The 24,874-nt window shown below is 43.7% G+C and overlaps 1 protein-coding gene across 6 annotated transcripts in view; it reads left to right on the top strand.

The window, feature by feature from the left end:
- Nucleotides 1–247: 247 nt before the first annotated feature.
- The window catches only part of SLC17A5 (solute carrier family 17 member 5), a 38,125-nt gene continuing 13,498 nt past the window's right edge, over nucleotides 248–24,874 (top strand). The window contains exons 1-9 of one of the 6 annotated variants that reach the window (XM_059731210.1): nucleotides 248–458; nucleotides 5,862–6,058; nucleotides 7,488–7,572; nucleotides 7,666–7,721; nucleotides 8,311–8,398; nucleotides 12,676–12,762; nucleotides 13,504–13,622; nucleotides 16,592–16,750; nucleotides 21,827–21,959. In XM_059731210.1, the coding sequence (XP_059587193.1) occupies nucleotides 362–458; nucleotides 5,862–6,058; nucleotides 7,488–7,572; nucleotides 7,666–7,721; nucleotides 8,311–8,398; nucleotides 12,676–12,762; nucleotides 13,504–13,622; nucleotides 16,592–16,750; nucleotides 21,827–21,959 (1,021 nt within the window). In that variant the 5' untranslated portion in view covers nucleotides 248–361. Of the gene's footprint in view, nucleotides 459–2,129; nucleotides 2,208–2,277; nucleotides 2,791–3,524; nucleotides 3,952–5,861; nucleotides 6,059–7,487; nucleotides 7,722–8,310; nucleotides 8,399–12,675; nucleotides 12,763–13,503; nucleotides 13,623–16,591; nucleotides 16,751–21,826; nucleotides 21,960–24,874 lie in introns of those variants that run through there. The other 5 variants (XM_059731201.1, XM_019496867.2, XM_006269751.4 and 2 more) reach the window with 5 other exon arrangements.

The raw sequence follows: 24,874 nt of genomic DNA, 5'->3' as shown, positions 1-24,874 counted from the left end.
AGCTTCTTTGCCCAGAGGGCAGCTCCTTGACCCCCCCGCTCCTGGTACTAACACGGCCCCACCCAGCACCTGCTGCCGAGAGCCTGCCGCCAGCGCGCATGCGCGCAAGCTCCCCGCAGGCGAGGCAGGGCGGGGCGAGGGGGCTCCTCTCGACTCGGAGGCGGAGTTCGCAGGCTGGTGCCAGCACCCAAGATGGTGGCCGCACCAACACTTAGCCGCGCTGAAGCCACTTCCGCCCGGCCGTGGGCAGTCGCGTGACTACCACTGCCCCTGCCCGGCGGGGCTGAGCCGGGGCCGCAGAGCCCTGGCCGCCACTCGGGTCCACTTCGCGGTGGCGACGGGTGGGCTCAGCCTGGGTGCCATGCGCACCCCGGGCACTGGCGTCGGCGACGACTACCTGGAGTCCGAGGAAGGCGCGGACCGCACTCCGCTGCTGAACGAGACCCAGCCCGACGCGGGTGAGGAGGGGGCGGCGGGTCCGGCTCAGCGCTCCCCTCCCGCGGCTGCAGGGCCCCGTGCCGCCCGGGAGGGGGGCGGCGTTGCCATGGAGCACGGGGTGGTGCTGCCCTCTGGTCTCAGCCCCACCACACGGTCACGTTCAAGCCGGCTGCAAACCAGCTCTGCAGTTAACGTGTCCAAGCACTAACCTGGGGGCTGCTTGGCTTTTAGGGCGGGACGACTGCCTTGCCCGTGCGGCCAGGCGACATTTATTGCGCTCCTGAGGGGTGGGTTGCGGGATGCCTGTGAGGGCAGGGCAGGGGCAGGGCCGGAAGGCTCTGCGGGGCCGGGGTCTGTCCGTGCCGCGCTGCGGGAGGCTCGCTGCTGTGCTTTTCCGCAGTCCAGGAAACCAGAGGAAACCAAAGAGCTGGTATTTGTTGCCTGGAGGCTAACAAGGGGCGCCTGAGTCTAAAAAAGGTTGTGGACCGTTGCTTTGCATGCAGGCTGCTTAGGGAGCAAGTGCATGGGCTTGGGGAGAAGCGGCTGTGACTGGGAATACTGTCTGTATTTTTTCTGTCACTTGTTGGTAGGGCTAAAACAAGGGTGCTCAGCCTCTGGTCTATAACCCAAATGCAGCCTGCAGAATTGTGGCATCTGGCCCACAGGGAACCCCCTGGCTTGGAAAATTTGACAGTGGGGGAGCGGTGGAAGCTCCATGAGGTAGGATCCAACCTTGCCCAGGCTGTCTCCATGCAGTGGGATCAAGGCTGGGTCTGCCTCCTCCCCATCTGGATCAGGCCAGGCTGCTCCCCATCCCTCCCTTACCCCACACATCTGGATCAGGGCTGGGATGCTCCAGCTTCGCACACCTTCCGATTGGGGCCACTCCATCCTGCCTACCTCCCTGCATGTCCGGATTGAGGCTGGGCTGCTCCCCTACCTCCCGTGCATCTGGATTGGGGCCAGGTTGCATTTTGTCCCTCCTCATTGCAGCAGATGGATTAGGGTTGGGCTGTGCATCCCTTTGTTGCTACCTTGGGCCCCTGCCATGCCCCCACCATGTGCCAGATCAAGCCCGCTTACCAGGTCTGGCATGCAGATGTACCTGGCACTGCCTATCTGGCCCATTGGGCAAGAAGGTTAGGCACCACTGGTCTAAAGCAGGGTGCTCAACCTCCAGCCTGCCTGGCTCTAAATAAGTCCAGAAATTTGATGGTGGAGGGAGCAGTGGCCATTAATACAGCCAGCCTCCCCCTTACCATATTCTCAATGCCGAGCCAGGTCACACCTGCTTCCCCCTGCAGAGCCAGGCTGGGGCCAGACCACACTCTGCTCCCCACTCCCCAGGAGGCTGAGCCATGCTCCCCTTTCCCTTAGGGGCCAGGTTGGGCCCAAGCCACACCCCCTTTCCTCCCCTCCCCCTGCATGGCTAGGTCAAGGTCCCTTCTACCTCCACACCACAGGGCCAAGTGAAGCTCCCCCATCCCCTCCCCATGGGGCCAAATGGTGGCTGCTGCACCGACCCCAGGGGCTGGATTGGAACCACCAGCCAGCCAGCAGTTGGGCCAGGCACTGTCCACCTGGCTGGCCAGGGAAAAAGGCTGAACACCACTGGTCTGTAGTATTGTGTGCGTTTGTCAGTGGAGACAAATGTGTAATCCTAGTTTGTCATCTTTTTGGCTTTGTGGAAGGAGCAAGCCTACAGAAGGAATTTGAAGGAAAATAAGTAGCTGTTACAGATATAGGGGGCAAAGAGCGTGGAAGAAGAGGTGAGGATTACATATAGGAGAAAAAGACAAGTATTGTCTTAGGACTAAGCAGGCTATTGTCTAGGAAAGCTTATGCATCTCTGAAAAAGTTATGTCTTTAAGGTGCTGCCCTGCCCTGCCCTGCCCTGCCCTCTATTTTAGGAATTACTGATGATACTAAAAGGAGTATAAGTCTCGACTACATGATTCCTGAACACAAACTGTAGCTAGAAAAATAAGATTTTAAGGTTATGGCTTATGTAGCAAAAAAGTCTATTTATGGACTGGATAACTTCAGTAATGACAGATATTATGGATAATCACAAATATATGCTGGAGACAAAAGACTGAAATGGGTACAATTTAAGCCATTCCTGCCTGTTGTCAGTTGGTAAGCATAAATTTTTAAGCTTGCACAATACGTCATGCTCTACTTGGAGTAGTTTACCTCGCCCACAAGATTAAATAAAATAGGAGGGCAGCTTCCTTAAACTGCAGAACTTCTAGGATAGGCTTCACATGTAAAAATTAACAGTAACTGAAAGAGTATAAACCATGTCTTTGAAAGCAGCCTTGGAAATAGGAACTGAGAGCTGTGTTCAAGGTAAGGAATTGAATCTCACATTTGGTTGCTTTGGACCCTGAAGTGGACCTTTTTTTTTATACATGTGATGTGTTTCTTTATTAGTATATGTGTCCTTTGCTGATGGGAACCATTTTAAAAAGTGAGATGAGTGAAGTATGTTTTTGGTAAGTCTCCACCTTACTGTGCTTTGACTGGCTGATCAGAAGATTATGTGGAAAACAGTTTACTTCCAAAAAATAATATCTGGAGCAGTGGCATTTATTAATTTCCATCATTTAAATTTTACAGATTGTTGTAAAACACATTCATTTTTCAGACACAATTTCCAAGTGAAGAGTCAGAAATGTTCCAATAACCTGCATTTCTAATGGGGTTTTAAATCATATAGGTATGATATTTAAGCTTCCACTACTGGGGATTGCTTTTTCTCAGTGAGTACAGATTCATTACAGTTATTAAGCAGATTTAATCATAATTGTACTTGTTCTTTGGAAATTTGTGATCTGTTGTCGTTAAGGATCCGTTGCCTCCAGCGCAACTAGTTGGATCATAAAATTGCTCCACAAGTTTTGTACAGTAACACTTCTGCTTTTAGTGGCACATTGTTTAAGGTATTTTTGTTCCAAAAAATAAATACCCAGTAAATCCTAGCTGTGCTACTTGATCTCAGTTTAAAATGATATGTGACTCCTTGAAATACTATTAAAAACAAGATTTCTCTAGAAGAGGGACCTTTAGTTTTGTGTGTGTGTGAGTGAGAGAGAGAGAGAGAGAGTGTTGCATATGCTTGTATAGTATCTTGGAGTGATTGCCAGGCTGGCCCTTCTTTTTTTTTTACGTGACCTGCTTGTAAAAAATTCCTTTAGCGTCAGCATTTCTTTAACAATGGAAACCTACCTCTCCAACATTCATTTGCAAATTCAGCATAATTTTCATAGCTTTTGAATTGCCTTAAATGTCTGTCTTTAACTGTCAGGCAACTGTTCATCTCCTTTCACAGAGGAGCAGTATTTCCCTGTTACTGTCTTATTCAGACTTCTTTAATGTGTGTGTTCTGTGCCAGACATGGCTCACCTGCATCCCCAGAGTCACGTACTATGGAATATCTGAAGAGCCGTCTCCTTGTATCTCATCCACTTTAAAATTTGAGTCATTTGCTACCATAATTATGGCTTTTGAGTAAGCAGGTTTGATGTTCCTTTTTCCCACTGTTACCGTTATGTCTCCATATGGTGTTTCGAAAATGTAGCCACCAATGGTTTGTTGGTTTGAGTTTTTTTTATGTTTTACGGTTCCTCCCTCTCCCTCTTCCCTCCACATGACAATTCTGGTCTACTGACCATGGTTATGGCAGGCATGTATACTTTTGTTTTTTAAAAGCCATTGAACCAGTTGTCTTTCCACCTTATGGTGGTTTTGTCTAGCCCACATTTCTCCAATGTGTTTATTAAAAGGTCATGTGGGCCTTGCTGAAGTCCAGATGCATTCCCCTTATCAACCCAAGGTAGTTACTTTGTCAAAGAAGCCCTTCAAGTTTGTTTGACACAATTTGTTCTTAGTAAATCCATGCTGGCTGCTTGTGGTCAGCTTTTTCTCCTCCAGATGCTTGCATATGGACTTACTTAGGGTATGCTTCAATAGCTTCCTGGGCATTGAGATGAAGCTAATTGGTCTGTAGTTCTCTGGGTCCTCCTTTTTACCTGTTTGAAAGGGGATACTGTTGGTCATTTTCCCATCCTCCACCTCACCCATCTCCTACAACTTAATGAATTGCCAAGGGCCCTGACATCTCCTCTGCCAGTTCCTTCAGTACTGCTAGCTGGGGGTTTTTTTCCCAGCTGTGAACAAAAAGTTGAATCTGCTCCAGGGGTCAGATCTGCTCCATTTATTGATGCATAAAAATAGTTCATACAGGGGTGTCAAACTCACCTTGGGCCAGATTTGAACAATGGGAGCTCCTCCCAGGCCAGATCTGTGGAGCCAGCAGCAGCTGCAGTGGGTCCAAGTCCAGGGCTGGCAGTGGGCATCCAGTGGGCAGTGGCAAGGGTCAGGGATCATACAGCAGGGGGATATGAGAGGGGAATCAGGCAGCATTGGGGCAAGCAAGTACTGTATCTGCACAGCCCTCACTCACCCTCCTGCCACCAATAGCAGTGTCCATCTGGGTCCAGGGATCCTGAAATTTGCAGAATGTCATGTTGCACTGGCCATGCCCCCCAGCTTCCGGTAACCAGCTGACTCAGCTGGCCAGACAGAACAGTTCTACAGACCAGATCCGGCCCACGGGCCATGTGTTTGACACCCCTGGTTTATGCTGTTCTTCATTCATGACAGTCCTGTACTTTCCTGACTGGTATATTTATCATCAATAGAACTACAAACTTATGTTCCATCTACAAATTCCATACTGCTGATGACTTGCAAGCCAGAGCCCAAAGTGTCTTAAAGATATGAGGCTCAGTTTAATACAGTTAAAAATCTTGGGAACCCCACAATGTCTAGTTTACAACATGAATTTATGAATAATTTAAAATCACAAACATTTTCATAAGTTATTTCATACTTTCCATGTGCCTTATGAAGTTTTAATTCTGAATAGTCATGCTACAATGGCTTCAAGAGGTCTTTTGAAATTCAATTGCTGAATATTTTTTCTAAAAAACATGCACTATATTTCTCATTTGAGTTTGGCCCTTTCCATGGGGACTTGGAACACACAACTCCTATTTATGAATGGTAGTTACTTTAAGTGAGAAAGTGACTAGATAAATTGTCTTGACCTCAACCTCCACCTGGTAAATAAAATTGCTAAAACAGAAGTAGCCAACCTATGACATGAGCAGGCTCTGTGTGGGGCATGCGAGTAGGGAGCGAACATCAGAGTAGCAGATCAGGCAGAGGAAGGGGATCAGAGTGGCCCTTGGGGAGTGTACAGAGCTAATTTGTGGCATGCCTGTCAAAAAGATTGAGCTAAAATATACTTTTACAGAATAAAAAAAGTTAACTTGTTTGTTTTTTTCTGAATTTGTACTGACTAAAAATACTTTAAAAAATAAAAGTTGTTAACTTTTTTTTAAATCTTATTTCAGTGCCTGCATGTTGCTCAGCTCGCTACAATTTAGCAATACTGGCCTTTTTTGGATTCTTCCTTCTCTATGCGTTACGTGTGAATCTAAGCGTTGCTCTGGTAGACATGGTAGAACCCAACACAAGTTTAACAAAAAATACAACTTCCAGCGTGTGTCCAGAACATTCCTCCACCCTAAATGTGCCTCGTAACACAACGGTAAGATTTCAAATGAATTTCTGTAAAATATGTGATGGTTTTAAACTCTTTCTAAAGGGATGCAGTGATTAGGATTAAAGTTTCACATTTAAACAGCTTGCTAGCATGGAACAGCTTCCTGTTTTATTAGCACATCTTTTCAGAACACAGGTTGATTTTCTTAAAGCTGTAGGATGTTCATCTAAATCAGCTATTCATCTGTATTGTGCTAAGGGACAGGCTGTATTATGTCCTTTCTATGCTTTGTTTTGCAGATTGGCTGACCTGACCTTGTAATTTTAATATGACTCACTCCTGTTTTTTTGTGTGTTAATTGAACTGTTCCTGTTCTGCCTTCGTCAGAGCAATTAAAAACAGCATTTTCACCAATTAAACTGTCTGTTTTTCACATAGTTTTGACTTGTGTGTAAATTTTATTTCAATTAAAGGAATATTTCATTACGTTTTTAGCTACTAGTCATCTTGTGATCTTTTTCTCCTAATACCAGTCCTTCTTTTATTCATTCTCTTCTTCCCTTCCCATTAACCTTTGAAATTGCCTGCTCTAATGTGTTGTTAAAGAATTAACCTTTTTCCTTCAATTTTTTTTCCTGCCTCAGTATTCATATTTCTGTTCTTTCCTTGTGCCTGTAACACCAGTTTCCTAAGCTTGCTCATTTTATTTAGGCTCTCCCTAGAAACTCTCACATTGCCTGAGAAATCATATGGTTGATTTAAAAAATAAATACTTCAAGGACTTATGAATATTTTCTGATTGTTACTATTTCTTATCATAATTTGCATGCTGTTTCATTTTTCAGTAGCTTTCATACTGGACTCACTTGCTGCATCATGCCTGAATTTAGAATTAGGTTTTTCCTTACACAAATGTGGACGTTCTCATTGTGCTGAATTTCCTGCCATACATTTAGATGCTCATAAATAATTAATGGTGATCCCAGATTTCTCTCTCTCTCTCTCTCCAAAATCACTACCTCTGTGTTCATTTCAGTAGCTGTCAGTGGTTTTGTCATCTCTGGACTCTTTGGCCTGCCTCCATTGCTTTTATCATTCTGTTTTCCCATCTTCTCTTGTAAAAGTAAATTCTCCTTCTTGCTACTCTGTCTGTACAAACACAGTATGTGTAGACATACCAGAAGTAGGTTTCACTAGCCTCAGTACTGAGATCAGAGTGAGTGCAGCAGCAAGAAGTTTAGCTTGTGCTTAGATGCCTGAGATCCTGGGTGGATCTTGTATCCCATGATGCACTGGCACAGGTTAGCTCTAGTAAGTCTATGAAAGCTGTAATCACACATTTGATTCTGGAGTAGGATGAGGCAGTGAAAATTCATTGAGAACCTCAGAGTACCAAGGTTTAATTACATTATTTATGTAAAATAGAATAATTTGATGAAGTTGCTAGTTCATACACTTTTTCCCCTTCATTTAGGGGAAAAAATATTCTTGGGATTCAGATACTCAAGGATGGATCCTCGGTTCCTTTTTCTACGGCTACATCATTACTCAGATTCCAGGTGGATATCTTGCAAGCAAAATTGGAGGGAAGTATTTGCTGGGGTTTGGTATCTTTGGTACCTCTCTGTTCACCTTGTTCACCCCCTTAGCAGCAGATTTGGGAGTTGGATACCTCATAGCAGTCAGAGCCTTGGAAGGGCTGGGAGAGGTAATCTCATTCTCTCTTAATTTTTTTTTTTTTCCTAAAATGTGGAATATATATTTAAGAAATTATCAGTGTTGCCCTCAATGGTAACTGTGGTCTGTGAGGTCATTGTCAGAGGTAACTTAAAAAAAAAAAAAAAAAAAAAAGACTTCTGCAGACTTCTATCAGGTTGGTTGGTCTCCAGGGCAGTATTAGCTGCTTAATTTAACTTCTGGTTTTGGTGCTCAACCTCAAGGTTAAGGGTTTGTTTGTTTTGCTTTTGGTTTGGCCTTTTAATACTTAGGGTGAGGAATGGAACTCCTTGCCTGAAAATGTCTTGTATTAACACTTAATCCAAATTAGAGTAGCACAGTACTGGGTGCTCTTCCCCTAGTTAGCAAAAACAGTCGAGACTCATTCAACTACAGAGTTGAAAATAAGCCAGAAAGCTAATTCTGTTTAATTGCCCATGTACTATGCACATTTGTGTCAAAGAGCTTTTTGTTAAATGCAAGTGATTTAATAGGTCGCCTTGCTGTTTTGTTACACGCAGGTTAGAAAAAAAATTTAGAATTGCTGTGGAATTTAATGGAATAAAATATTTGTTTTATAGGGAGTTACATTCCCCGCTATGCATGCCATGTGGTCATCTTGGGCTCCCCCACTAGAACGCAGCAAGCTCCTTAGTATTTCATATGCAGGTGAGAGACATGGAATTCCCACGCCGATAACTGGATTAGAAATGTTTGATCCGTTAGTAGGGAGGATTGATTTAAATCAAAGGGATTTATATCACTAATTTTAATTGGGGTTCAAGTTGGGAAGCATGAAATTATTGATTTTAAATATTCTATTTGAAACTTATTTTGACACTCTTTTTTTAAGAAAAAACATTTCTTAAAGAAAAATATTGTTTCTATTGTTTTATATTGCAATATAAAACATGTTGATTTGCAATCAGATTCAGCCTTCAGGGTAAATTTGTCACAATTTTACTCATCAGAAGAAAGTACTATAAATACTTTTTTGAACGAATAGCTCAACATATATTTTGATTATTTTCCATTTTTATTGTGTTAGAAAATGGAGAATGATGCATTTTTTTTCTGGTTTAGGTAAAGCTGTACTTGATCAGAGTTGGAATTTACTTTAAAAAATGCACAAAAATGCATAAGGAAATAATTATTTTTAAAAAGTGCATTTAAAACTAACATGAGTAATTAGCTATAGTTAGTGAATGGAGGGATATGCGAAGATGGTTATTAATAATACTAGCATTTTAAAGATTCAGAAGGTCATGTACTGGGATTCTAAATAAGTTAGCTGCTGAATCTTATTGAAAGTAATTAGAATCGGGAACCTAACTTATCTGCATTTTTGGAGCCAAAATACCTTTTGAAAGTCTTGCCCATGTCCTTCAAGTGGATCTCATCCTTTTTACTGTATTTTATTCATGTCAAGGAAGAAAACATGCTCTCCTGTAGGGGTGCACCGATATATCGGTTGGCTATCACTGATAAAAGGAAAAATGACATCGTCAGCTTTGTTTGATCGTTGCAGCCAATAAATACGGGCATGTGCTTGGAGCACCCTGGCAAGTGTAGTCCAGGGTAAGGTGCTGCGTAAGGAACATTCCCTCTGCTGGGTGGCTTTGCAAATGAGGCTTCTACCCGGGAGCCATGGGACCTCGGCTGCACAGGGTCCACCAGCACTGAGATAATGTGCTCTGGGGCTTTAAATGCACCCAGCACTGCTGTCCACACAAGGATCCACCCTGCCCACCCAGGACAGTAGCATGGGGTGCGTGGGAAGTAAGGCTGCGGGTAGGAGCCACGGGCAAGGGGGAGACATTCATGAGAATAGGGTGGTCACCACCTTCCTCATCAGGAGCTGGAGCAAGGAGGAGGCTTGTTTTGCATTTATAACATGCACACACAAACAAAAAAAAAGTTTATTTATGTAGTTAAGGAGTTTAAAATACCTTGCACTATTACTAAGTTATCGGTTATTGGATCGGCTTCAGCCGATATGGTTGGTTAATCATTGGCTATCGGTATCAGCCACGAAAATCTTTATCGGTGCGCCCCTAATTTCCTACTTTTTCATCTTCCAATAAAGTATTCTCTGAATCTTCTAGCTAAATTCAGCTAAAAGTAATAAAAGGGAAAGCTTTCCCTATGACAGAAACCATTATTATTGATTGGGGGGGGGGGGTTTGGAGCAGGGAAAGGGAGGTATATAAATTTGTTCCAGAATTTTATGCATGGAATATATTGTATGACATCACAATATAGCAAAAGCCTTATTATCCGGCACCCATGGGGAATGGGGGGTGCCAGATAACCAAATATACCAGTTACCTGAGAGGCCTGAACAGGTGTTTTTGCCTGTTTGGGCCACCACCCCTCCCGCCGCATCAGTGTGCTGGGAAACAGGGTGGGGGGCCCCGGGCACACTGGGGACAGGCTGCTTTGCCCCGGGCTGTGGGGGCTCAACAAAATCAGAAGTGCCACAGTGGGCATTTGCAGTTTCACTTTTGCAGTGTCAACTGGCATGCCGTTTAATAGAGCATGCCGGTTTGTAAGGTGCCAGATAACACGGCTTTTGCTGTATTGAAATGTTAGGGTCAGCTCAAGGTTAGGGTAGCTTTTAGGGATTTTTAAATTTTGTTCAGGCTGTACTTATATCCTTGTGACCAGCATAACAATGCAGAATAGTGTTTGTTGGGTTGGTGATATAAAAATGTTAACTCTGTTTTAACGCTTCACAAGCAAGGCTTTCTGGTACTCTGGTGTAGTGCCTGATGACTGGAAGAAGGCCAATCTTCAAGAAAGGGAGGAAAGTGGATCCAGCTAACTATAGGCCCATCAGCCTGACTTCTATCCCGGGGAAGGTCTTAGAAAAGTTTATTAAAGAGGCCATCCTTAATGGACTGGCTGATGCCAACATCCTAAAGGATAACCCACAACAAACCCATGCTGGCAGGTCTTGCTTGACCAATCTCATTACCTTCTACGACCAGGTGACCTATCACCTGGATAAGGGAGAAGAGATTGATGTCATGTATCTTGACTTCAAAAAAGCCTTTGATCTGGTATCCCACGATCATCTCTTGGCAAAACTGGCCAACTGGGACCTTGGGTCCACCATGATCCGGTGGCTGGGAAATTGGCTCCGTGGTCGGACCCAGAGGGTGGTAATTGACAGAAGTCAATCATCATGGTGCCCTGTGACCAGTGGGGTCCCCCAAGGCTCTGTCCTTGGACCCATATTGTTCAACATCTTCATTAATGATGTGGACATTGGAGTCAGAAGCAGAGTGGCCAAGATCACTGATGACACCAAACTTTGTGGCAAAGCATCCACACCAGAAGGCAGGAGGGTGATCCAGGCTGACCTGGACAGGCTCAGCAAATAGGCGGACGAGAACCTGATGGTGTTTAACACTGAAAAATGCAACTTTCTCCACCTTGGGAGGAAAAACCTGCAGCATCCTTATAAGCTCGGCAGTGCTCCACTGGCTAGCACTACAGAAGAAAGAGACTTGGGGGTCATCATTGACCACAAGATGAACATGAGCCTGCAATGTGATGCTGCGGCTAGTAAAGCGACCAAAACTCTGGCTTGCATCCATGGATGCTTCTCAGGCAAATCCTGGGACGTCTTTCTCCCCTTGTACTTGGCCTTGGTGAGGCCACAGCTGCAGTACTGCGTCCAGTTTTGGGCTCCACAATTCAAAAAGGATGTGGAGAAGCCTGAGAGAGTCCAGAGAAGAGCCACGCTCATGATCAGAGGTCAGGCAAACAGACCATACGACAACAGGCTGAGAGCCATGGGGCTCTTTAGCCTGGAAGAGCGCAGGCTCAGGGGTGATCTGATGGCCACCTATAAGTTTATCAAGGGTGACCACCAGTTTCTGGGGGAACGTTTGTTCACCAGAGTGCCCCAAGGGATGATGAGGTCGAACGGTTATAAATTACTGCAAGACCGTTTCAGGCTGGACATAAGGAAGAATTTCTTTACTGTCCGAGTCCCTGAGGTCTGGAATAGCCTGCCATTGGAGGTGGTTCAAGCACCTACATTGAACACCTTCAAGAGTAAATTGGATGCTTATCTTGCTGGGATCCTATGACCCCAGCTGACTTCCTGCCCTTCAGGCTGGGGGCTGGACTCGATCTTCCAAGGTCCCTTCCAGCCCTAATGTCTATGAAATCTATGAAAAGTGATATAGTTGTGTATTTTTTTCTTAACAGTCACCCCTTCAAACTACATTTTTAGATCAGAAAGTGGACAGTAGTTCTTTCTTCCTTGGGGACTGTTATCTAGGGATATTTCTCATGTTATAGATACCATGTGTGTCAGATCTTTCCGTTCCCTACCTACTTCCATTGAAGTTATAGGATTTTCCCATAAATAACTGGTAGCATCAATTGGACCTGCAGTTGGGAGCTACTTAGTAGACAATAGAAATAAGATACATTTCCTGTGATTGTTGTTTTGCTGCTTCTGTAGGGCTGACAGGAGTAAAGAACAATAAATGCTGAGCAAAAAGAGTCAGTAGATGTTTCCCAAAAACTAAATCAGAAACAGACGTACTGTCACCTTTTTTAGAATGCCACTATTTAATCTGCAGTTACCACCCCCATTTTTACACAGAGATCACTAATTTATTAATTAAGTAATGCATCAAAAATTCATGTTTGTTTCTTACCTACTTTCACTGGTATTTTGGGGTGCAATGGGTTTTTGCAACTTCATTTATCAGTCTGTCAAAGCAACTGCATCTCATTTTATTTATTGTAGCTGAGGTGGCAGCTGTATAGTGGGGTAAAATTATTTGTATGCTTCTGTACAATGAAACAATGCAGTTATCTTAAAATCCTGCTTGTAATTCCAACCACTGTGTGTTTTCCCCAGTTAATCAGTGTGCCACTTATATATATTGGCAAACTTTAAAAATTAACTGTCTTCCTTCTAGGTGCACAGCTCGGAACAGTTGTCTCTCTTCCATTGTCTGGTTTAATTTGCTACTACATGAATTGGGTTTATGTATTCTATATATTCGGTAAGTATTTGTGTTTTTTAATTTCAAACGTATTTATTTAGTGATGTATTCATTGTGCTTTTCAATAACATTTTTTGTCTGAAGATTGCAAGGAGTGTGCTTTTTGTGCCCTGCAACTAATGCTCTATGATATTTTTTCAGTCCTGGAAATTTTGGGGGATTCTTTATGCTGCTCAGAAAAATAGTAATGCATCAGAAAATAGAGAGGAAAAGCAGCCACAGGAAATAGGAAATCTTTTGCTTCAGATCTGCTAAACACTTTAATTTTTTAAACAGAATTCCAAAAAAATTAAGTGCTAGCCCTGTTGCTTTATTACTTAGCCAAATTGCTGCTTTCAATATGAGGTAAATTGCTGTGGGAGTCCATGTAAGTTATGCATTCAATGACCAAATTTGTCTGTCAGTTGTGCAAAAGACTGTTATTAATCACATTTTTCTCAGCTCAGCCAATATAAGGAAACATCAGACTTATTTTTTTTTTTTAGTGTGAAGTGTGAAATTAAACTAATGACTTTAATCTGTGGAATAAGATTACTCTAATTACAAGACTATCTGAAAAGTAACTTGAATATAGTAATTTATAGTAACAAATTTAATATTTTTCTGTGTAAATGCGGCTGTTTAAATGTCCTTCTAGGCCAGGCTGTTATCTGTATTCTTGTTCTAAATGTCCAAACTGTCTTTACCTGCTCAGTTAAGGTATTATTTAGTGTGCGTGTTTTGTTTTTTCCTCAATATAAGGTGCACTTGGTATATTATGGTTCTTCTTCTGGATATGGTTGGTTAGTGACACACCTCAAACTCACAGAAGAATCTCACACACTGAAAGGGAATATATTCTTTCCTCCCTTAAAGATCAGGTATGTAACTTTGTAGGGTTTTTTAAATTTAAATAAGAAAAGAAACTACTGATGAAAAGGCCAAACAGATCACTGAAACCTAAATACATGCTTAATTTGAAGAATGGCTAGTTTCATTTGTCAAAATGAAACAAGATATATGAAAACGCTGAACACATAAATCAATAAGAAACCATCATTATTCAAAATGAGTGAATGTATTCTTCAATAAGGTACATCTATTTACATTTTTTAAAATACCTGCACAACTCTAATGCAGTATGACAAAGTATGTATCTTACTATAAGCAGGAGGATGGACTAGATGACCCCATGAGGTCCATTCCAGTCCTCTGATCCTATTGGAAATACTTATCTGCATGACACAGATTCTGGGTATTCTGATAAAGAGTTGTTTTTCAGCCAACTTTCTGCCTGAACGCTGGCAGCTAGGGTAGTTCACGGAGAGCAATAGGGGAAATGCACTGCAAAAACTGATTATTTTGTGTGTCTTAAGTTTGCACAAAAGATACCACAGTTGTCAAAAATACTCTCCTTTTTTGAAACCTGCATTCAGGTAAATGAGTTCTCATTTTTTGCTCATTGTACTGAGATAGGAAATAGCAGAGCTTGGCCTTTCTTTCTGTCTTTCTGTCTTTTCTTTTTAAAGGCCATCCTTTAGTCTATTACCATATTATGTTAAATTACTTATCAATGATTTATGTGTGTTCAGATGTGCTAATTTCAGAACATGAATCTACCAGAACTGAGACATTAAAAGTATGATGCTCTTAAGACAGACATGTAAAATATGGCCCGTGGGCCAGATGTGGCATGCCAGGCACTGTCATTCAGCCCACGGCACCCTTCCCCCCTGCCCCCTCCAAAACGAATTGCACCCTGCCCAGCCCATGTGTACACCCCCTCAACATACTCTACTGTGCCTCTCTCCCACCCTCGTGAGTGGAAGGGCCCTGCCCAGCCAGCAGCAGCTTCCAGGTGGGGCTGCTGCTGCCCCTGCTGCAGCTGCCCCTATGGGAACATGCTTGGCTTCCCTGGCTTCCAGTTTTGTGGGCAGCAGGTAGGGAAGCGGTGGGGGTGGGGCCCAGCAGGTAGGGAAGCGGTGGGGGTGGGGCCCAGGTGGGGGCGGTGGAGCTGCTGCAGGGTGGAAGCAAAGAGAGCAGCACAGAGCCCACACCCAGGGGGTGAGTTGGGCTGGGTGTAGGTAGGGGGTGTGGGGACCCCTCACACTCCTCCACAAGACGCGCAGCCCCTACTGCCAGCAGCAGCAGCAGGTTAGGGACTCAAGGTGCCCATGCCAGGTGCCGGCACTGGTGCCCAGCAGAGTGCAGCTCTGGCCAGCGTTGCATATAGGAAAGGAGCACAGCCTGCCCAGCAGCTCTGCTCCATGCCACATGCCTGCAGCTTCTACACACATAGCAGGGGAAGCCCTACACTGGTGCTGGCTGCCTTTCCTGCCCCCTGCTGTGCAGGTCTGTGGACTGGGAGTAGAGGGAGCTCTGTTCCCTGCAGCACCCAGCACAGACATTTCCCGGCACAAGTATGGGACCTACAGGTATGCACCATGTGCAGCCCCCACACACAGCACTGGCCAGAGCTGTGCCCTGCTAGACAGGAACACCCTATCCTGCCCCCTACCCTGCCTGCTGTTGCTGTTGGCAGTGGGGCCTGCACACCATGTGTGGGGGGGTCCCATCACCCCCCACCTTCCCTCACACCCTACACCCTGCCCCCACAACCCTCACCGACATATACATATATACCCCAACATACCCTATGCCCCCTCCCCACACACACACATAAGGCTTTATTTTTAATTATTATGTAATCACCTCTATATACACAATGTAAACACAAATCATGATAAAAATATTTTTTGTAATAACATTAAAATATGTTATAGTCAGTGTTTGACTTTTACTGTGGGGTTTTTTTTTCTGGTTCTAAGATGGTAGCCCACCCCCTCCCAAAAGGAGTATTTGGGGAATGAGTGGGGGGAGGGACTTCTGGTAACAAAGATCGGGGGCTAGGGGCTGGGACTTCCAGGGGCAGAGCTACCCATGCAGCCCCTAACAGCTCGCCAAAACTTGTTAAGTAGCCCTCCAGCCAAAATAATTTTGTGCCCCTGTCTTAAGATCACAAAGCAGAAAAGTTTCAGTACACATTTTGTTTCGGGGAGGAGTTTAATTCCTAATTGGCAGAGTTATGAAGAGGGAGTTGCAATGGCTGGATTGGGGCCTACCCTACCCCCATGCCTGGATTGGGGCTGGTCCCTACCCTGCCTCCCTCTTCCCTCACCCCCACTTCCATGGCTGGATTGGGGCTGGGTCCTTGCCCACTTCCCCATGGCTAGATCGGGGCTGATCCACACCCCTTCCCCCTGTGGGGCTGGGCTTCCAACCCCCCAACTTCATCATGGCTGGATGGGGCCCTGCTACAAATGTCCTGGATACTGGATTGGGACCACCGGCCAGATTCATCCCATGAACTGACTGGGCACTACCCATCAGGCCTGCCAGATAAAAAGTTTGAGTACCACTGGACTAGAGCAGAATTTTTTCTTGTGCTATATATATTAGTGCATCTTCAGTGCAGTAGACTAAATAAGGATTCAATGCAGTAAAATAAACAGGGGTTTTGTCTATACATCTGTTTAAAACAATTGAGATAAATAATTGTTTTATAATTAGCTTCAGAAAGGTTTCAGTTATGCTGGGTTTTTTGAATGGAAAGGAATTAATTTTGATGTTAGAGAGAATGACTATAATATACTATCGTATAATATACTTGTGACTTTCCATTTGACTTGCTTTTTTTTCATTGTGTTAATTGCTGATATTTATAATTAATACATCTAATGATTCAGATTGATCTTGAATATGCTTTTCAGAATCTAAAATGACCAGTGACCATAAATGCCCGTATGAGTTTTCCTGATTTATTCTCCCACTCTCCCTTTCTATTCTTTAGCTTTCTACTCAGAAGTCTGTGCCATGGGAACCTATGCTGAAGTCCATTCCACTCTGGGCTATTGTTGTGGCACATTTTTCTTATAACTGGACTTTTTACACTCTTCTCACACTGTTACCTACATATATGAAGGAGATTCTGAGGTTTGATGTGCAGGAGGTGAGATGAAATTAAGATAATCCAAACCATTTCCTATACAGGTTCGGTTTTCTTCTGCGTTGTGCAGAGAAGCAAAGTAATTAAAATGGGCAACTCTGTCAGGAATCTTGGTCTTGCTTCTTGATTATCTCTGACTTATCAAGTCAAATGAGCCTAGCAAGTGTCTATCCCCTGTGCATCCAGTTTGCCTTTGGTCCATTGTAGAAAACCTATAAACCAACGACTTTATGCTTCACTCCCCATGCCCTGCTTGTTTTTTCTTTACTTTTTTCCCCTCCTTATTCCAGAAAGCTGCTACCAATCAAAAAAGGGGGTGGAGGAAAGAGGAAGAAAGGAAGAGTACAATGAAACAAGGAAGTAAGGAATTAGAACTCCTAATGTTTCAGTCCAGGCAGAGGAAGGAAGTGAAAATCTATGTTCTGGAAGTGGTGTGAATTTTAAAGGGACATAAGAAAGCAAAATTCTAAAATAGTGTAGTGCTAGTTAGCAGTTATGTTCCTGGAGGTATGCATCTTTGTTAACATTGTAATGTCTGCTCATAAGGTTGACATCAACTAACAAATCTTGTTTGAATTGTTAACTTATTATTGTTACAGGCACCACCTAAGATTACTGTAAGTGGAAGATTAAGTGGAAGGAAACATTTGTTTCTGAATGTTTATGCATTTCTTTTAGTGTACTTATTTCCTTATAGATTCATAAATGTAGGGTCAGAAAGCACCTAAATAGGTCATCAAGTCTGACCCCCCCCCCCTGCCCTGGGCAGGAGTCAATACTGGGCTCATGTGACCCCAGCTAGGTAATTATTAAGCCTCCTCTTAAAGACCCCCAAGGTAGGAGCCAGCACCACTTCCCTTGGAAGTTGGTTCCAGATCCTAGCCACCCTGACTGTGAAGTACTGCCTTCTAATGTCCAGCCTGAATCTACTCTCAAACAACTTATGGCCGTTATTCCTTGTTACTCCGGGAGGTGCTCAGGGGAACAGAGTCTCTCCCATTCCCCGCTGGTCCCCCTGTAAGTTTTTATAGATGGCCACCAGGTCCCCTCTCAGCCTCCTCTTGTGAAGCCTGAACAGGTTCAGGTCCCGTAGCCTCTCCTCGTAAGGTCTGCCCTGCTGTCCCTGGATCATGCGAGTGGCCCTCCTCTGGACCCTCTCAATGCTGGCCACATCCCTCCTAAAGTGCGCCACCCAGAACTGGATGCAGTACTACAACTGTGGCCTAACTAGTGTTGCATAGAGGGGGAGGATCACCTCCTTGGCCCTGCTCACAATGCATCTGTGGATGCATGATAAGGTGCAGTTAGCCTTACTGACTGCATCCTCACATTGGTGGCCCATGTTCATTTTGGAATCAATAATGACTCCAGGATCCCTTTTTGTCACTGTGATGACGAGAAGGGAGTTCCCCAGCCTATAGGTATGCTGCTGGTTCTTACTGCCCAAATGCAGTACCCTGCACTTGTCAGTATTGAATCCCATCCTATTTTCATTCGCCCACCCCTGTAACCTGTCCAGGTCCAGTTGTATCCTGTCCCTCCCTTCTAGTGTGCCCACCTCACCCCAAATCTTGGTGTCGTCAGCAGATTTGAACAGGGTGTTTTTGACCCCCTTGTCCAAATCGCTAATAAAGAAATTGAACAGTACAGGCCTGAGGACCAAGCCCTGGGGGACTCCACTGCCCACATCCCTCCTGGTCGAATATGACCCGTCCACTACCACTCTCTGGGTCCAGCCCTTCAGCTAATTTGCGACCCATCTGACTGTGTAGTCATTAATGCCATAGTCGCCTAGCTTTTTAATGAGAATGGGGTGGGAGACAGTGTCAAAGGCCTTCCTGAAGTCCAGAAAGACTACATCCACTGCATCCAATGATTTTTGTGACCTGATCATAGAAGGATCTTCTTCTTTCTTCTCCCTCAAGTTCAGTGGTTAAATAGAGTTTATTCTTGTAGAATATATTGGACTAAAATACAAAAATATAGTGCAGTTCAGGGAGCATCTGACAAAATAAACTCAAGTTCACAAAAGCTTGTGCTTATATATGGCTAGAAAATGGTATTTAGAGGTTTGCCTTTTGGAATTGGCTTGTAGGTTAAGTAGATACTGCATTAAAACAATGGTCCAGAGCAATGACAAGGGTTAATTGATTTCTAAAAGCCTGTTTGTGACAAAGTTTCCTTCAAAGCCTACTGTGTTTGACACAGGCTGAGAAATTGAAGACATGTACTACACTGTTCTGTAACGGAGATAAGGGACTCTGCTGCATTGGCGCCAGGTCACGGTGCCCAACTGCAGGGCCCTTGGATTTCTGGCTTTGGGGAACAGACCAAATTAGGAAGCCTGGTAAACAACCAAGTTAGGATATGTGCATGTGATGGTTTGTGAAACAATGAAATATCCTGACAGGGTAGAACGTGGACAGTATGGTGACCACAGGGGAAACTGTTCCGTGATGCCCAGGAATTGAATAGTCATTGGGAGCGTGGGGGTGGGGAGAGAGAATATAAAAGGAGGGATTTCAGAGCAGCAAAGGGTCCTCAAGAGGGGAACCCAAGGCCACTATGGACAAAGGGCATACTACCAGCCCATCTCACCCACCCCACTGGGGGGAGGGCAGGGGCGGCCTCGGCCTCCAGCCTCCCAGCTGCTGACATCTGACATTGAAAAGAGAACCTCAGGGTGAACTGAGATCTGGCATGCTGGCCAGATGTACCTTCCCTCTAATGACAGCTCAAGGACTGGTAGATGCAGAATCTGTTTGCCTTGCCTGCATTATTCTCATCTGCTATTACTGTGTATCAGTAACATTTGCCTGTTATCAAATGAAGAAGTCATGGTCAGTCTGAGGGTTTTGGGTCTCCCTGGAACAAGGTATCTGGGTCATAAATCCAGTGCCAACAAAATATAATCTCTTAGTTAGCCTGTAAGGTATATATCTACCCTGCCATCTATATAAGGTAGGACTTCGCAGAACATTATATAACATTGAAATTATTTAGCCACAAAGAGTGTTTGATAGAGGAAATGTGTTTGTTTAAAGGTCATTGGTAAGATATGGAAAACGTTATATGCACCATACAGCAAGATTGGTTGATGTTGAACGAATGGAAAAGAAAATCCAAATTATATGTTCTTTATTATAGTAGCATCTAGAGATATTAAGTGTGATTGTTGTCATCTTTGGTTAGACAAGGATTTTTTAAAAGTTACAAATAAGCAATTCACTTTTTGAATCCAGATTCTTTCCTGGAACTTCAAAAGGTAGCACAAAAGGAAATGGGTATGGTTGCTTACCCATAGCCACATTGGCTGAGCTAGAACAAACTAGTTTCCAAGGCAAGTGCCCTAGCCAGCAAAATATGCTAGCTTCTCTAGTGTGTTAGAGAGTTTGCACCAACATCCCACCTAAAATAGTTTACCTAGATAGGTGTAGGCATAGACCCAGAGAAAAAGTGCTCAGAGTTATATAAGGATTTGGAAAACATAACATAGTCCCCTTCCAGATTTGTGAATTTGAGGAGTCTGGATTTCCTGGTTGGACTCTAAAGTGCTCCTCCTCAGGCAGAATAAACTGGCAGAGGTATCTGCCACTATAACCTTTAATTCTGCAGTTTTGAAAAAACACTGCTTGCTAATATTCAGAGCAATACTGTTACACAGTTCATCTTTTCCATGTCCCTGGCCTTTAAAGAACTAGTAGCTTTTGAAGTATCAGGAGAATGACATTTGGAAAAAAAAGTCTCTTGCATTAATTTTCTGTTGGAAATTACATTAACATTTAAACTGCAGTGCTGTAACTGCTATATAATCTGTCAGTCCAAAGCCTACAGCAAAGGGAATGTGTTTTAAAAAATAGGGTTAAGAGTGCATCTTTTAGCACTTGATTTTTCTATTTTTATATATTTTTATTACTTGAAAGCAGAAGACTAAATCAATGAGCAGCATTTTTTACTGTTGATTAGGAGAAAGGTCTTGCAATGATATTTGTGTTTGGTTCAAATACTCTAGTAAGCTCTAATTAGAAATTGAATGTTATACAGCAGTTTCTCTTGTTCCCAGATTTTACATCTAGTAACCCAGTGTACAAATATAAAATAAAATACATCTTAGCCATTAACAAAGCTAGCCCAATCCAGTGGATATTTAAATATCTGCTTTCAGTATAAGATTAGGTCAAAAGCCTTTATAAATTACAATTTGGTTTTGGATAATTAGCTATAAAGTTAAATGGGAAGGTAAGATGTTTGAGTTCACTAGTACTTCTGGCTTTCTACATCAAACAAGTCGCCTCAGATAACATAGTCCTCTTTGGTTTTAAAGTTGATGAAAGTTTTCCAGTTAATTTAAATTGAAAACACTGTAAAATACTGACTGATACGTTTATTTTAGGAATGTTTAAAGTCAATACTGATCAGATTCAGTACAATCTAATGCAGTACCTTGTCTGTAGTCATGTCTAACACCAGATGCTTCACTAGACAAGTGTGACATGATGTGCTCTGTCCTAGTTTTAATTTTGTCTCTAAGGAGGTAGTTTGTCATTTCCAAAACTTTACTTAGCAGTAAAAGTTCTGACTTTATTTCAGCAATCCAGCTGATAACCCATTGTATTTAAAAACAATAAATACTTTTAGAATTTCCTGAAGAGAGCTTTGTCTATATACATATTGGAGAGGTTTCCTTCTTTTTCTCTTTAAACAGTTGCGGGCTTATCTATGATAGTTATTTGCAAAAACATTTTTTAAACTGGTGGAGCTCCAGACCCTAGATCCAACCCTTAGGACCAAATAACTTGGTCAGCTTTTTAGTAGAGAGAGGATGATATTCATGCAGTCATAAGCTTCTTAATTGTGACATTTGTGTTTGGGGGGGAAAAATTCCTTGTAATGTCCTGCCTTCTTTAATATCAAAGAGCTATTGCTTTTTGTCATAAAAGAATTGGTAGTCACATGGCTCATTTGACCTTTTTCAGTAAGATTCAGTTTTGGTTATCACCTAGGAATACAAATGCTTTTTCAAAATATTGGATTTTATTTCAGTGTTTTTAACTACTGTCATCTCATCTCTTTCTTCAGAATGGACTTTTATCTGCACTGCCTTATTTTGGCTGTTGGGTGTGCATAATCTTGTCTGGTCAGATTGCTGATTACTTGCGGGAAAAACGGAACTTGTCCACCGTATGTGTTCGCAAAACATTTACCTTAATAGGTAGGTATGACTACAGTACCTGACTGACTTTAGTCGCCTGTTCCCAAGAAAATGTTTAATGATATTTTGTATGTACTAAAATATAGCAAAAATATCTGGTAGTTAATGAAATGGAAGGGGGAAATTCTGAAAAAATGCTGAAATCTAAGTTAGTGAAACTCCAAGTGAGAAATCCAGAAATAATTGTGCATTATTTAAAACATTTTCTGAAGGGCTGCTGTAAAGAAGAGGGAGAACACCTTTTTTCTGCAGAGAACAGGACATGGACCAGTAGCTTGGAAGTTGCAGCAAAGTATTTTTAGACCGGATATCAAGAAAAACTTCATGGTTAAAACAGTGAGATAGTAGAAGAAACTGTCTAGGGAAGTTATGGAATTTCTATCCTTGCAGCTTTTGAAAAAGAGGTTGCATGAGCTTTTGTTAGGCATGATAGCTGGAGTACTGTGTCCAGTTCTGGACACCACAGTTCAAGCCGGATGCAGACAACCTGGAGAGGGTCCAAAGAAGAGCCACTCGTCTGACTGGAAGCCTGCAGGAAGGCCCTACGAGGAAAGGCTAAGGGACCTTAACCTCTTCAGCCTCTCCAAGAGAAGGCTGAGAGGGGACCTTGTGGCGGCGTACAAATTCATAAGGGGAAAGCAACATGAAGTAGGCAATGATCTGTTTACCAGGGCACCCCCCGGAATAACAAAGAACAATGGCCATAAGCTATTGGAGAGTAGGTTTAGACTGGACGTTGGAAAAAAGTTCTTCACGGTCAGGTTTTCTAGGATCTGGACTGGGCTTCCAAGGGAGGTGGTGCTCGCCCCATTCTTAGGGGTCTTCAAGAGGAGACTGGATAGGCACCTGGCTGGGATGGCATGATCCCAGGTTTGGTGACCCTTTTCTTGCCTACCAGGGGCAGGGGGTCGGACTAGATGGCCCACTGAGGTCCCTTCTGACCATGGAATCTATGAATATGATCTAGGACAGGGGTCAGCAATCGCCAGCACATGTACCAGAATGCATCATGTGAAGGCATTTTCTTGGCACATGCACCTCAGGGTGGACAGTGGTGAAGGGGCCCTGCACTGCCACAATAAGGATCAGGCCCCTCACGGCTCTTCCACCATTCTCCCCTGGCATGCCAACATCTTTCAAGTAGAGGTTGCAAGTGTTTTTGGAACTCTGCCCAAAAATATTGCCAACCCCTGATCTAAAGGAGCCTATAGTGCTCTGTAAATAACAACAGTGGAAGCTCAGGGGGCCCCAGCCCCTTCTCACATGGATCATTAGGACATAACAAGAGGAGCTCTGCAGCCTAGTGCAGGTGAATATTGGAGAGGACCATGCTAGACAGTAAGAGAATGAACCAAAACTCCATAACCAGCTTAGTTATAAAAGAAAATTAAAACAGGGATAAGTTTAAGGGGGGGGATACAGAAAAAAGTTCTGGCTGTCCAGTTAGTGTGATGTATGGAGTCATACTTGCTGTCCCCAGGTAACAGGGTGTTTTTGTTTTTCCCATGTTCTGGGGTGTGTTGTTTGCCACATGGGGCCCAGGAAGAATTTTTTCCCTTCCCGTTGCTACAGGCATCAGGGTTTTTTGAATTCCTCAAAACCATTTGGCGGCAATAGCCAGAGCTCAAGATTTAGAGCCTCTGGGTTAGAGGGTCTCCAGTTAGTGTCACATTTGGGATTAGAAAGGAATTTTACCCCATGGTTAGATTGGTATGAACTTTAGGGGTTTTTGCGTTTTAGCAGAGGGTGTGGCCCTCTTCCTTGGATCCTTCGGATGCATATTAACAACCATGGCGGCAGCAGGATGCTGAAGATTGAAACAGATGTTGCCTGATGTCTCATTTGTGCCACCATAAAAAACTATGGCAGCGCAAATGCTGAGCAAATAGACATCAATGCCTTTTGTGGTGCCACATAAAAGAAAATCGGTGGTACAACAGAACTGGTAACAGACACTTGTGGCTTTTTGTGGAGGATGTCTACTACCTCTGTGGTGGAAGAGTACAGGCAGTGTGAGCAGGATTAAAAAAAATGCTGTATTAAAAATAAAAAAGCAAGGGTTAACACATCTGTTTCATTCCCTTTTACCACTAGGCCAGTTATTCTGACAAAGGAAATCCAATTTGTTTGACATACTCTTCACCAAATTCACAATGGCTCTTTTTGGTCATAGAATTATCAAAGAGTAGGGCTGGAAGGGACTTGCAGAGTTCCAGATGTCACCTAGTCCAGCCCCCAGCTCAAGGGAGGATAATCCTGAACCAAACCATCCCATACAAATCCTTGTCAACATTGCCACTAAAAGGTGGCTGGAAAGTGCAAGAAGCTCAGTCTGCTTGTACTCTCTTGCCACCCCAGGCAGATTCTCTTGGGGACTTGAGGAGCCCTCAAGTCCCCAGAGCGCCTGCCTGCTTTCCTCACTTAGGAGAGGCACCCTAGGGAATCGTGGGGTGCCTCTCTAAGTTGGGAAGGGGTTCTTTGATCGCAGAGGAGTGGATATGGCTGAGCTTTCTTGTTCAGCCAGACCTGTGCTCTCGGTCTGGCTGAGCAGGAGCTTTTTCTCACTCAGCCGGATCCATCTTGGGTGATCTCCAGGGATAGGTCTGGCTGAGCAGGGAAAGCAGGGAGATAACATCACCCCTTGTCCCGGACCATGAAGGGTAGGTCAAGGAATGACACATCACAGCACAGCTGATCTGCTTCATTCAGTGATGCCTCTTTCTATCCTAACGACTCTCGTCCTTCTGCTTTAATTTTGGCAGATTAAGGTGCTTTTGGTGGCAGGGTTAGACAAGGATTTGTGTGGGATGGTTTGGATCAGGATTATCCTCCCTTAAACAGGGGGTTGGAATAGGTGACATCTGGAAATCTGCAAGTCCCTTCCAGTCCTACTTTTCGATAATTCTGTGACCAAA

This window comes from Alligator mississippiensis, chromosome 1 (assembly GCF_030867095.1).
Source record: "Alligator mississippiensis isolate rAllMis1 chromosome 1, rAllMis1, whole genome shotgun sequence".
Lineage (NCBI taxonomy): Eukaryota > Metazoa > Chordata > Crocodylia > Alligatoridae > Alligator > Alligator mississippiensis.
This window is presented reverse-complemented; position numbering and strand designations above follow the sequence as displayed.